This window comes from Pelodiscus sinensis, chromosome 3 (genome assembly GCF_052426305.1).
Source record: "Pelodiscus sinensis isolate ZL-2025 chromosome 3, ASM5242630v1, whole genome shotgun sequence".
Lineage (NCBI taxonomy): Eukaryota > Metazoa > Chordata > Testudines > Trionychidae > Pelodiscus > Pelodiscus sinensis.
In genome coordinates this window covers 199,187,962-199,200,652 of record NC_143054.1, presented here as the reverse complement: position 1 = coordinate 199,200,652, position 12,691 = coordinate 199,187,962, and the positions used below count along the sequence as shown (strand labels likewise).

The following is a 12,691-nucleotide window of genomic DNA, read 5'->3' as shown; positions in this document are numbered from 1 at the left end:
TACGTCTTTCTGCCTCTTTTCTTGGGAACAACACTGGTGGGGTCAGTCCCTGGGCCCTGCAGCATGCAAACTTAGCTGTCTTTTCATGACGCAGAGGTGAGAAGACCCTCTTCTCCCTAGGCCATGCAGCTTCTCTTTTCATGGCTGGGTGGGTAGAGTCACTTCCTTTTCAAAGCATACACAGCTCACTTAAAGGTAAATTCTTGGTCTATGCTCATTCATCGTGGGGGGCCTCGTTCTCCACCGCTTTGCTCCCCGCATGGCCATTTACAAGGGGGTGTATGACGCTACCAATCCAGAATGTGATGCCTCCATCATCCGTGCCACAGATTGTACAATATTCCACTGGTGAGGAGTCTGTGGAAATCTGTTTCTTAGAACAAAAAACTAAGGTCCATTTATTTGTTTTCTGTGAGGGTTTTCAATGTTTAAAGTTTAATCTTGGGGTGACACGTTTAATTCTTCTCTCCATCATGAAATTTAGATATTGTTGAAACAGTGCTTAAAATATTCAGCTGTTAGGTCCATCGCAGAATCCTATTTAAACTCGTTCAATTCAACAACACAATATTCATATGCTTTTATTCCTCTGACATTCTAACTGAAGTAGGAGGGAAAAAAAAGTAGTGAATATATTGCACTCACCTCATTTGACCTAAAACTCCTTCCTTGCATTCCATGCTTCCAGAAAGCCAAAACACTGTCTTGTAAGCAAACTAGAATGAAGAGAACCTGTGTTAGTTTGGGTGCACAATCCCAATTTATTCTTTCCAGGAAAAGAATATTCATTCCCTTCTATCATGGCAATTTTATGTTCTGTCTCTAGATATTTTTAATTACACCAGAAAGGCTTGATCCACCTCAATGTGGTCAAAAAAGGTCTTTACAAACACTACTAGTTATGATCCCTGTGCTATTTGTAAAATATTATTTCAAAAACGTTAAGCGTTTAAAACTTTAAAAAACATGCCAGGTTTCCACGTACATAAGCAATGGAAATTTATAAACACTTGCATTCTACTTTCCCTCCCAAATTCACGAGAACAGCTGAAATAGTCACCAACCAAAACCTTACTTTTTGCCCTACTCTTCCCATACCCTCTCCTCTCTCCCCATGATTTCTTTAAAAAAAGGGAATTATATCATAGGTCCCAAATGCTGTTTAAATTAAATTACATTCTAATTACAGATGCACTACAGAAGTAGCTTTTAAAAGAGAGCATTGTATAAAGCTACTGGGTTGTACGATATTAAGGATTTTGAATTATTTTTCAAGAGACAGGATGACTTTATAGTTGTGACCCTTAACAACCACTAAACACTCACTGGCAAGACACACTCATTTCAAGCCTGACACACTGACTAACCCCAACACACTGTTGTCATAATAGATATCCAAAAGGTATCCTGTATGTATCATATGTAAACTGGTAAAATGCAGGTCATGAATATCGCTGTGTGACGTACGCACTAGTGTATAAAGAACTGCATGTATGTGCTGGAAATAGTTCTTAAAATGTGGAAGGAGGCAGCGTATAAATCAAGCCTGTCTGACAATGAAATGTGGAGTCCTTCGGCTGACCGGCTCAATTACAGATAAGGGACAATAAAAGTGCATTTACATACAAGGTGAACATAGCAATAAAGCTAACAAGCGAGGGAGGAAACAGATTAGAAACAAAAACAAAAGAACAGCACAGTGCTTTCATGAACCTCATTTGGGGACAGAAAAGGGAGAGGATGATGCAGAGAAGTGAGGAAGTTGCACTCATCCACTCTGCCACAACCATACTAATATTTGGATCAGATACAGTGCCTTTCCTTCATAGATCTCACTGCACTTTACACAGAAAAGTATCACTATCCCCATTAAAGATGGATTAACTGAGGCAAAAAGCAGTGAAGTGACTTGCCCAAAGTCACCAAGAACCTGATCTCCCGAGTCCCAGTCCAATACACTAGTCACTAGGCCACACTGCCTCCAAATAAGGAGCTACATTTATTTTCCTGAGACAGCAATGTGCCGTATAAATTTAACAAAGGATTTATAAATTTAACAACAAAATAAAATAAAGGCTAGTTAGCAATGAATTTCAGTCCACACTTCCTGCAATTGCAGTGTTGAGACTGAAATAAACAAATGAACTGCTGACATGAATGAATTAGCAACAGGAATAATCACAATGGGTTTGAGTAGCCTGGGAACAGACCTTCCGAGAGGCAGAGTTTCCTAGTGCTACCAGGCCATTTAACCTAATCCAAGGGAATTCTGAGGTTACGCTTTCATTCTTGTCCCTCTTTTGGAAACCTATCAGTCCACTGAATCCTCAGCCCAGCTCCTCAACCACACAGAATAAAACATAGGAATTGATACATTTAATGCCAGCAAAGTCTGTAAAATTACTATTGCCTGCATTACAGTGCCAAATTAAATGATCTACACCAAGCTTGAGTCCAAAACCATACTCACCTATTGATTCAATCTGGAAATCAAAGGTGAGCTCTGATGATAGTTTTCGGCTAGATTTTAATCTGCCTTGTAGATTTACTATTTTTATACAACCTAGAAAATAAACAAGATGTCACTTAGCCACTGCTCTCAAACAAGTGATCTAATTTGAGTATGTATATTTGATTTATTAAAACAAAACAAAAAACTTACAATCCAGACACACTAAAATGGTATCTCTTTCCAGCTGTGTTAAATGTACAACACTTGCCTGTGTAGTGTCTGTAACAAAAATAATTCCTGTTAATTTATATACAACACAAACAAATTACCATCACATTTGAATGAGGAGATTCTGACATTCAAAAGGTCTTAAGGCACTGTTGTATTTTTAGCTACAGAAAGATTTTATTCCTAGTGAAATTTCTCTTATCTTGGAAAGGCGTATCCACATCCTATGTGTTGGCTGTGACAAAGGCAAATCAAGCTATAATATTAAAGTATTAATATTATAAGCAAACTTATGTTTTGTTTAAGTTGCTGTCCACTATTACCTCTTTGCCTATCAGTATTTCTACTTCCTATGCAATGTACGTATTGCAGATTACATTCCAGATGGGAATAGGAAAATTAACACATCTGCAGAAAGTAATCTAATTTTTTTTTTTTTTTGCTCTTATTTCTAAATCTTGCTAGGACATGTTCTTGTTCTCAATCCTCACTACTGTTTGCAACTTCTCCTCATCTTCAGATGTAATATCCATATGATTTAGTCCTTCTTTCAAATTGTTAAGGAAGGCAGTTTCAATAAAGGAGAGAAACCTTTCTTCCAAATTATAGCTCCAGCTGCCAATACCACAGCAAATGGGGAAGATCTGACTAGTGGACATGCCAACTCCAAAGAGAAAATATAATTTCTTTTAGTAAGATATGACAAAAAAGTAACTTTTGCTAATCTGGTATCTCTACCACAGGCATTCTAAGAACCTTTCAGTTTCTATTAAAGGTGAGAAATGAAAACATGTTACATATAATGAAATACTCTTAAGAACATTTTAGCCCCTCTTAAAAAAACCCAGTTATATCTTTGGTCCTGCATAAGGTAAAAGAAATGAGCGAATTCCACATATGGGGCTGTAGAAATGTGCTCACTGAGGCAGTCTCCCAGCCTGGATACATTTGAGTTCAAATTTGAGGTTTAGATTTTTATCACAGCTTTTACAGCAATCTGAACAAAAGGGGTGAAAAACTGGTCTTAGAAGATTTCTGCTTTTTTCATCCCCTTAGTCTGGCTCCCTGACTCACTGTTGGATTCTGGGATTAGGCCGATGATTTTAAGGTACTATTAATAATTGGCCATACTTAGCTTCGATACAGCTGAGAAGCACAATACAATGTTACTGTAAATACTTTCCCCTTTTATTCTTGTACAGATGACCTGTACTCTGATCTCAAAGGACCATTCCCCTATTTTTGTATTAACATTCCACTTGCCAAGAGTCTCATCAAAGCAATTGTCCCTTCAGCTGGGTGGGCTGGGACTTGCCTTCCAGTCAGGGGCGGCCCTAGACTAGCTGCCAGCAACTGGCGCCCTAGGTGAACCATGCCATCGGTGCCCCCACCTCCAAACCCCTCCATGATATTGTGCCACCTTTTGGCGCCCCATTTAACTTGGCGCCCTAGGCGACCACCTAGTTTGCCTAGATGGATGGGCCTCCCCTGCTTCCAGTGACCTGACGTCTTTACACAGCTGGAAGAGTGCCAAGACACTACTCTCCTCCCTACAAGGCTGAGCAGACAGGCCTCCGTGAGGTTGGAGCACATCCCTGCGCATCAGTTAAACCACTAATGATTCAACCTAGACTAAGGTTTTAAAACAGAAATAATATCAGTGTAAAATCAAATTAAATGGTGGAAAGAAAAGTGCCTTATAGAGTATTTTCATGGCAACATTTCTAACAATGGTAGAGAGAACAAAGAATACCAGTGTAACAATTTTGAACTCTGTTCTTTCAGGGCTCAAAAGATTTTTCATCTATTTCATCTGATGAAAATGGGGAAGGTACATAACCAAGCTTAACAACCTGTCATGACACGACACCAGAACCAGAACCCACTGTGGCACTGTCGTGGCGTCTGTGTTGGAGGAGGCTGGGAATTTCATGTGTTCTTTCCTTCTTTAGGCCACACTCCATGGAGCAATACGTCATGTGGGAATCTCACTCACATGCCATCAGGCATGATTGTCTCTGGAGAAATATGCACTTTCAGAGCCAATAATTTGGGCCGTCAGTCGCAAGAAGGTGTATGCATTTTCTGACTCATCATGGTAACACAAGTGGAGCCAAGAAAATTATTGCATAGCACGTCACTTTGCAATATTTCCAAACAAACGCCAAGCCTATAAAACAACGATTTGGTGCAAGCGGTTTATGACCTACACATACTGTACACTTTTCCCTCTTCTCAAAGAGTTTTTGATGTGTTCGCAATGTCCTGTCAGCAGAACACAGGGAGACAGAGGCTGATTCAGCCACATGGTTTAAAGCGCTGCCAGTATAATAATGTAAGAAAACCTGCCCACAATACAGAGGCACCAGGAGGACAGACAAACGACTAAGAGAGAAAACTAGGACAGATGTAGTAATTCAGGGAAGGGTTCAACTGTCCAAGTTAAAAATCAGAGGGTATGAAGAAGGGAATAACGCTTTTAGGTTTACAGAGATACCTCACTGATGCAGACAATAGCGAATTAAGACTAAGGACAAAGGGTATATTTTCAGGAGTCACTTTTCAATGTTTTCTACTTTCATCGGTTATTAAGAGCAGCAGTTCAATCCATATACCAATTTGAAAATGGACCTCAACATTCAAACACAGAAGTATTACAGTATTAACCGGCCATACAATGCAGCACTACCATGAATAAATCATTTGTGTAGCTGCACTTCTATATACAGCAGAAGTTTTTCAGATATTTTTTTAAGAAGCAAGAAAAGCAGCAGAAATCTTCCTAATGAAAACAACATTTTGTGAGCTCCAGAGATCATATCAGTGGGATTTGTGCTGGGGGATGGCAACTTACAAGCTCAACGCAGATCAATAGGACACTGTCATGTCACCTTCTGCCCTGGCCACAGTGATGATGAAAGCCCTGAGACAGAGCTGCTTACTGCTTCTGAGCTGTGGGGCTGGGCCAGGCTCACAGCAGCAGCTGGTTTTCTACAGAGATGGGGAGCAATCCAGAGAGGCTGTCGCTCCATCTACCAATTTCCACGTTTCTGTTGCTGCCTCCATGCACTAGCTCCTCATCTAAATGGCACTCAGGCCAGCCACGAGGATCAAAAATAAGTTATGGCAGACTGCCTTGGCCCTGGCTGTTCTCATGAATATGGGGAGAAGTATTTCCTTCTCAGCACCAGCAAGCTAACTGGCCCATTTAAACATGCTCCCAGAAGAAGGGAGTGAGCCTGAAATTCTATTAAAATCCATTAATAGCACTACGTCACAAGAACACTGCAGTTGCAAAGTGAAGCACCCAATTCAAGAAAGGCCTAATTTATGGAAACAAGCAACTTTTATTCTGTCCCCTCTGTGTTCCACTCAAAAAGTTGAGCCTGGAACAGGGGTGAATGTGGCCCCCAGCTTGCCTGGATCTGGCCTCCGAGCTCCCCTCCCAGCATTGAGGACCCTGTCATCCCATTAGGCCTGGAGCACACAGTCTACTAGCCTGGGCACTCCCCCCCCCCCAATCCCTCAGGCTCTGGTGTGCAAGGGGAATGTGGGGAGTGTCTTTTTTGCTTCTCAGTTAGGGCACACATAAGTGAAGTTGTTTTTTTGCTTTTCACTTGTATGCAGCCCCCGACTGATTTTTCTGTGGGTCAGCAGCCCCTGACCCAAAAAAAGTTCCACCCTGGAAGGTCAAAGTCAGAAAGAGTTATGAACTGCGAGTCCACTTTAAGTGGAAAACCCAATGTAACTAATTATGGAATCACTGTATCATCTCTGTAATGGAAACTATGGGACCTAGATGTTACTATTCTCTAAGTACAATAAAGATGAAAAATAATGTTGGGGATCTAATCATAATAATGCACAAACCTGTTTCTGTAAACCACGAAGAGGTAGAATTAGGGTTGACAGTCTCAAACTTCACCACCTGGTTGAAGTCTCTCCCTCTACTGACACCAACACAAACCAAGGGGAATTCTTGTTCAGGTACTACCAGCATTTCAAACAATCTCAGTGGACAAGGGACAGGGAAATCTATGTGCTAGATTAAGAAACAAAAAAATTGGTTAGATAAAGACACACAAGTTAAAAAGCAAACAATTTAGTATAGGTGTGATTAGTCATTTAACAGCACAGGAAGTTGGCTAAAGTAGTTTTACCATTCAGTTAGCACACTTATGTAACACCAAGGTTATTTCCTGGGATCATAGCACTTCGACGCAGGAAAATCTGATTTATGAAGATTCAGGTTCTCCATACAGATTGTTGTTGTTAATATCCAGATTCTGAACATTCACTATCATTTTTGTTAAGAGCCCAGATCCTGTCAGTGACATCACTAGACGGGGAGGTTTAAAACTTTTGTTCCCCCTAGCTGACCAGACGGTGGCTACTGTATGTCCAAGAAACATGAAGTACCGTGGCTTCAGCCCTGCAGGTGTCAGCTGGGAAGGGTAACTATTTGATTGCTAAGTGCCCAAAATAAATGGGTCATCTTCTACCTTAAGGTATGACAGCAAGTCAGAACTATCAATGTTCTCCCCTCAATTTTCCCAAGGCTCTGCCCATTGATTAGCTAGAACATTCTTATTATATAACTATGGCTACGTCTAGACTACATCCCTCTTTCGAAAGAGGGATGTAAATTAGACATCGAAATTGCAAATGAAACTGGGATTTGAATTTCCCGTGAGGTTTACAGGATCTTTCAAAAAAGGCTTTTCTTTTTGAAAGAACTGCATCTAGACCATGGTTTCACTTTCAAAATAGTATTTTTCAAAAGAACGCCGGGACGTGATTATGCAAATGAAGCACGGGAAATTCAAATCCCAGCTTCATTTGCAATTTCGATATGTCTAATTTACATCCCTCTTTCAAAAGAGGGATGTAGTTTAGACATACCCTATGAGACAACACTTAGAGACAGAAAGAATCAACCTTTAGACTGGGCAGGTGCTGGAAAAATGCTTTAAATGATGTCAATTAGCACCTAGCAAATGGTTGGGGACATTTTAAACTGGTAATTTTCAAATGATATAAAATGAACTTTATTTTTCAAAATGAGGTTAGCAAAAATTAACAAATTCACATAGGGACATAAATTATTTACATTTTGGTTACACTCAACTAACTTTTTTTCAAGATAAAAGCATCTGAAAATCAAAATTTTATATTAAGAGGTTGAATCCTAAAGAGAAGACAACCGCTGCTTGTGGATATTTTACTGTTATGCTTACCTTTATTAACATAAACTTTTGCATCAATTCAACCCATTCTAACAAGACAATGCTAGACTGTAGTGCTCCACAAAGGTATTTGAGCCCTGTGTAGGGATTCCTCACTGCCAAGAAAGAAAAGATAAAGTATGTTAGTAACACTTTTTACCTACTATAAACATGTCACATCTAATTTAATACAGCCTTTGCAAATCTTAGAGTGCCAGATATGAAAGGGGTCTGCGAAAGATCAGTTTTCAAACTACATACAACCCTTCGATTGAGAACTCCTAGGAATGTCTTAAGAGTTTGGAAAACACGTATAGTAGGCACTATCACAAACCTATCATAATAAAACCATATTTTATATATGCCCTAACCTATCCAGCTTGTTTTAATAAATCTGACAGAAGATTTCTGACACATAAATGGGACTAAATATTCTAGGGCTGCCCCAATATATTCTAATTAGCATAAGAAACCTCCTCTAGTGTTAAGACTCTGAAGATGGTGCCAATTATAATGGCTGTTTTAATGAGTGTGACACTTATCCAACAGGAACTGAAGGAAGGCCAGTAATCATTTAACAATTCAGCAGTCATTATGCACTGATAGTTGCTCAGTAACCTTTCAGTCATTAGTGTCCTACTGAACTATCCGGTTGCCTTGCAAACTGAATTTTAATGACAAAGTTGGACTAAATATGCAACACTGAGCATATTTTGCACCAGTACCTAAAATTCCATTAAAACGTTACTTAATCTTATACCTTGACTAAAATGAAAAAGGTTGTATTAAAAACTGCTCTCCTTGCAGCTTTTCTTACTACTCGATTCAAAAAACATTTTAAAAGAGAACAAGGAGGTGGGTGGCTAGGCACTGAAAAGTCAGGGAACGCTTCAAGTAGTACGCGCTGCCTAAACTCTGCAAATTCATTACAAACTAATTACATGACCACATTATTAAATCATCAGCAACATGATTGGAGTTGTATAAGACATAAAATGATCAAGTCGCTGCCCCCAAAGAACTTGCAAGCTAAGTGTCTTATTCAAAGCCAACTGACATGATCTTGGGCTAGATTTACAAAGGCACAGAAAGGTACCCAAGGCAGTTTACAGAATGCCTGACTCTCACTGACTTTCAATGTGGCTAAGTGGATGAAATCCACTAGGATCATCATCTTCTTGAAATTCCACTAGGTGCCTATTTGCATCTGCAGATGCCTAAAAATACCTTTGTAAATCTGGTTCTTTGTGCAATCTCTCAGTTAACTCATCTGTAAAATGGGATCAACGATACTTGCTTGACTGCTAAAGTAAGATTCAACCCAGTAATAGGAATTGTGAGGTGTACGTAATTGCTAGCATCGGTAAGTGGAAAAGATGAGGCTAGAGCTCAGTCTCTCTCTCTCTCTCTCTTTCTTTTTTGGGGGGGGGGGGGGGGGAGGGGGAGGGCTGTCACTTAAGTACTGCTTCTGTTAGGCCAAAGATATAGTACCAGTGTCCTACCATAGGCTCTTTCCTATAACATACAAAGTTCTCTGGGATTTGGTAATTTTTAGATGCCTATTAATCCAGCTGGAGGTGATAAAGTTCTTTGAGTGCTGTAGAAAGCAGCATAGCCACATGCTAGCTCTCTGCTGTGTCATGCATGTACCGTTCTGACAAACTATGGGTATGTCTACACTGGAACACTATTTCAAAATAACTAGTACTATTCTGAAATAACTTAGTCCGCATCTACATAGCAGGCGGTTATTTCGAAATAGTGTCAAAATACTGCCAAGCTGGAGGACTTCTTACTCCGACTCCTTTAACCCTCATTGTACGAGGAATAAGGGAAGGTGGAGGAAGAATGCTCTAGTCTGAAATAAGTTCTGTGTAGACGCTCCCTATTTTGAGATAAGCCATTCCGAAATAAGCTACGCAATTGACGTAGCTCAATTTGCGTAGCTTATTTCGAGTTAAGCCCTGCAGTGTAGATGCACACTTAGACAGGGTTACCATGACAAGCACAGGTTTACAATGCTTCTCTGTTCAGCACTGGAAGGGAAATCTTGTAAAATTTATCAGGCTGAAAGTTACACTGATATTCACAAAGACCCTACAGCATTTCATATCTACTCTGATTGACCTGCTGGCACAAAAATAGTAGGAAAACAGGGACTACACCTTTCAGCGACTCAGTACGTTACTTTTTAACATTCTAATGAGGCCTAAATCAGGTCAAGGCCCCTTCATGGTAAGCACTGTACAAACATATAGTAAATCATGGCCCCTCCACTAAAGAGTTTACAAACTAAATGACAAGACAACAAGTAGAGAGAAACAAGTGACAGCATGTTTTAGCAAGAGCTGGGAGACTTTCAAATTCCTCTAATTCCCGCTGATATGGAATGAGAGTTGGGCACTTGCCTGCCCTTTGAGCCTCTGAAGGGCTCTCCCGTAATGCAAGAGATTCCAACTATGCCATTACTTATGTCCAAGAAATGTAAAATGTTTCTCCGTGTTCTATACAACAGGGACCTAAGTCTTCCAGTTAGCGATTCAGTGATTTGAGATGATCGCCCCCCCACCTCCGCACTAACCCACAGAAATATCAGTCAGAGGCCACACAAAAGTAAGAGAGGGGGAAAAAAAGCCCAAACTGAGGCTTGCCGGGCTGTGGCTGCCCTTTCCTCCCTGCTGCAGCCACCCCAGGCTGGGAAGGGGCTCTAGCTGCTTCCTTGCTGCCACCTGGCCGTCTAGTGCAGGGGAAGGGCAGCAGCGCTCAAACGCTGGAAGAGCTCCTGTTTCCACGCAGGAGCTCTGGCCCATGGGGTTTCCTCCTCTGGCCAGCTCACCTATGTGCACCTCCTTTCCTACTGGAGGATGAGAAGCCGGAAGCATCCAGGCGCTGCAGGTAAAGCCGTGGAGAAGTCTTTATGCACGGCCTCTGGACCCCCACGCAGCATTGCACGGTGGCCTGTGGACCACAGGTTCCCCACCCCCGCTCTACAGCTTGTGCTGAGAACTCAAGCAGCAAACCATTTTCCTGCCTTTTATGCACATTTACTGAACAGTAACTTTTCACTGTTTGCATCTCTTAGCCAGCAGAGTTGACTCAGTGGTCAGTGCACGAGCCCCTTACCGTACTTTTGTATGATACTATTTTTAGTTAGCCAGTGCGGCCCTCTTGGATCTTTCTAGCACCCTCAAGAGAATTTAAAATGAACCCCACAACTTCTGTCAATAATAATATAAACTGTGATGGTCTTACATTGGCCAGTAGCAGAAGTCGTGGTCCATGGCCTGATGCTTCTTGTATGTTTCCCAGGAGGACTGAGATTTCTAAAGAAACCTGACATGCGTTCTGCTGTTCTGAATTTATTGTAAAACATGATTAATTGTGAAACATGATTAATTATGAAAAACAACGGGGACATTTTCACTCCCTAGAAATATGAACGCTAAACTGGTTGGGTTCACAGCCTGTAGATGTACACAGCTTCTTTCTGATGATGGGAGAACTGTCCTCCCAAAGTGGTGTCTCTGCAAATCTCCCAACACTGCAGCCATCTATTCCTCTTACTGATATTTCCACTATACATCCTTACTTACCAACACAACACTTCTGACACCATTTGGTTTCGGGAATTTTTGTAGACACTGCAAATTTCCTAAAAATAGGAATGCAAAATTATTAATTCAATGCAACAAACTGATCCAATCTGCTTCTTATAAGACATTTAATAAGGGAATGATATTCACCAAAAAGAACTAAAATAAGAGAACTACTCTACTTAATTCTACACTTATCTTCCTCCAAACACTATGTACGACATTTATACGTACACTGCGATAAGGTCTTCGCCATTAAGGTTTGGATATAGTTCGATTAGATCCGTGGTCACCAATCCATTGATTGCGATCAACTGGTCAATCCTGGATGCTTGACCAGTCGATCACCAGGCTTTGGGAACCCCCCTCGCTGCCTCCCACCCTCAAGGTGAACGCTGCGCTGATGCTACCTCCAGGGACAATGGAGGTAGAGAGGGCTTCCTGTGGGGTTGGGGTGAGTTCTGCAGTGGTGAGCCAGGTCCCAGAAGTGCGTAAGCTGCTCTCTTCTCCCCTCCTCCCCCCAACAGCTGGCACAATACCTAAAACACTGGTTCGTCACGCGCTGGGGGCTTTGTTCTGCTGCTACCTTCCGTCGTGTGCTGGGGAAGGGGTCAGGGCCCGGGTCTGTGCCAGCTCCAGATGCTCAGGTAGCGCACGCTGCTGTGGGGAAGTGCACTGCCCCAGCGGTCGGGGCTGGCGCGGTCCAGGACTCTCCCTCCCCCCTCACGGGAAGGCAGTGGGGGAATAAAGTCCCCAGAGCACCAGCTCCAGCTGCTCGGGCAGCACATGCTACCATGGGGAGCGGAGGAGCAAGGCGCACACTGCCCCAGAGGTTGGGGCTGGTGCGGTCTGGGACTCCTCCTCCCCTCGTGCAGGAAGGCATCAGGCATATGACGGACCAGGGTTTCAGGTATCGCGCTGCTGTTTGGGGGATGGAGGAGCAGCCCGCGCACTTTCTGGGCCTTGGCGTGCAGCTGCAGGATCCCCAGGTACCAGCCCCTGTTCCTTCCTCCCCATCCAGACCCCCACAAGTACCCTGCCCCAGCACACGCCGGCACCCTGTCCCCTGCCCCACCACCCTTTGGCACCCTGCCTCACCACCTTGTCCCCTGACCCCATCAGCACAGTTGGGGCCACATTAGTGAGGTTTGAGAGGCTTGGAGGGGTTGTGTTTTTGTATCTCACTTGTGTGG

At 42.2% G+C, this 12,691-nt stretch overlaps 1 protein-coding gene across 4 annotated transcripts in view; it reads right to left on the bottom strand.

Moving 5' to 3' along the window:
- MAP4K3 (mitogen-activated protein kinase kinase kinase kinase 3) overlaps window positions 1–12,691 on the bottom strand; it is a 140,179-nt gene that overhangs the window by 18,132 nt on the left and 109,356 nt on the right. For all 4 annotated transcript variants that reach the window (XR_012903069.2, XM_075925807.2, XM_075925808.2 and 1 more), the window contains 6 exons: window positions 11,499–11,557; window positions 7,918–8,021; window positions 6,551–6,722; window positions 2,663–2,731; window positions 2,471–2,563; window positions 646–716 (listed from right to left, as the gene is read on the bottom strand). Coding sequence is in view for 3 of the 4 variants with exons in the window: in XM_075925807.2 (XP_075781922.1) it covers window positions 646–716; window positions 2,471–2,563; window positions 2,663–2,731; window positions 6,551–6,722; window positions 7,918–8,021; window positions 11,499–11,557 (568 nt within the window). In the remaining variant the exon portion in view is untranslated. The remainder of the gene's footprint in view (window positions 1–645; window positions 717–2,470; window positions 2,564–2,662; window positions 2,732–6,550; window positions 6,723–7,917; window positions 8,022–11,498; window positions 11,558–12,691) is intronic.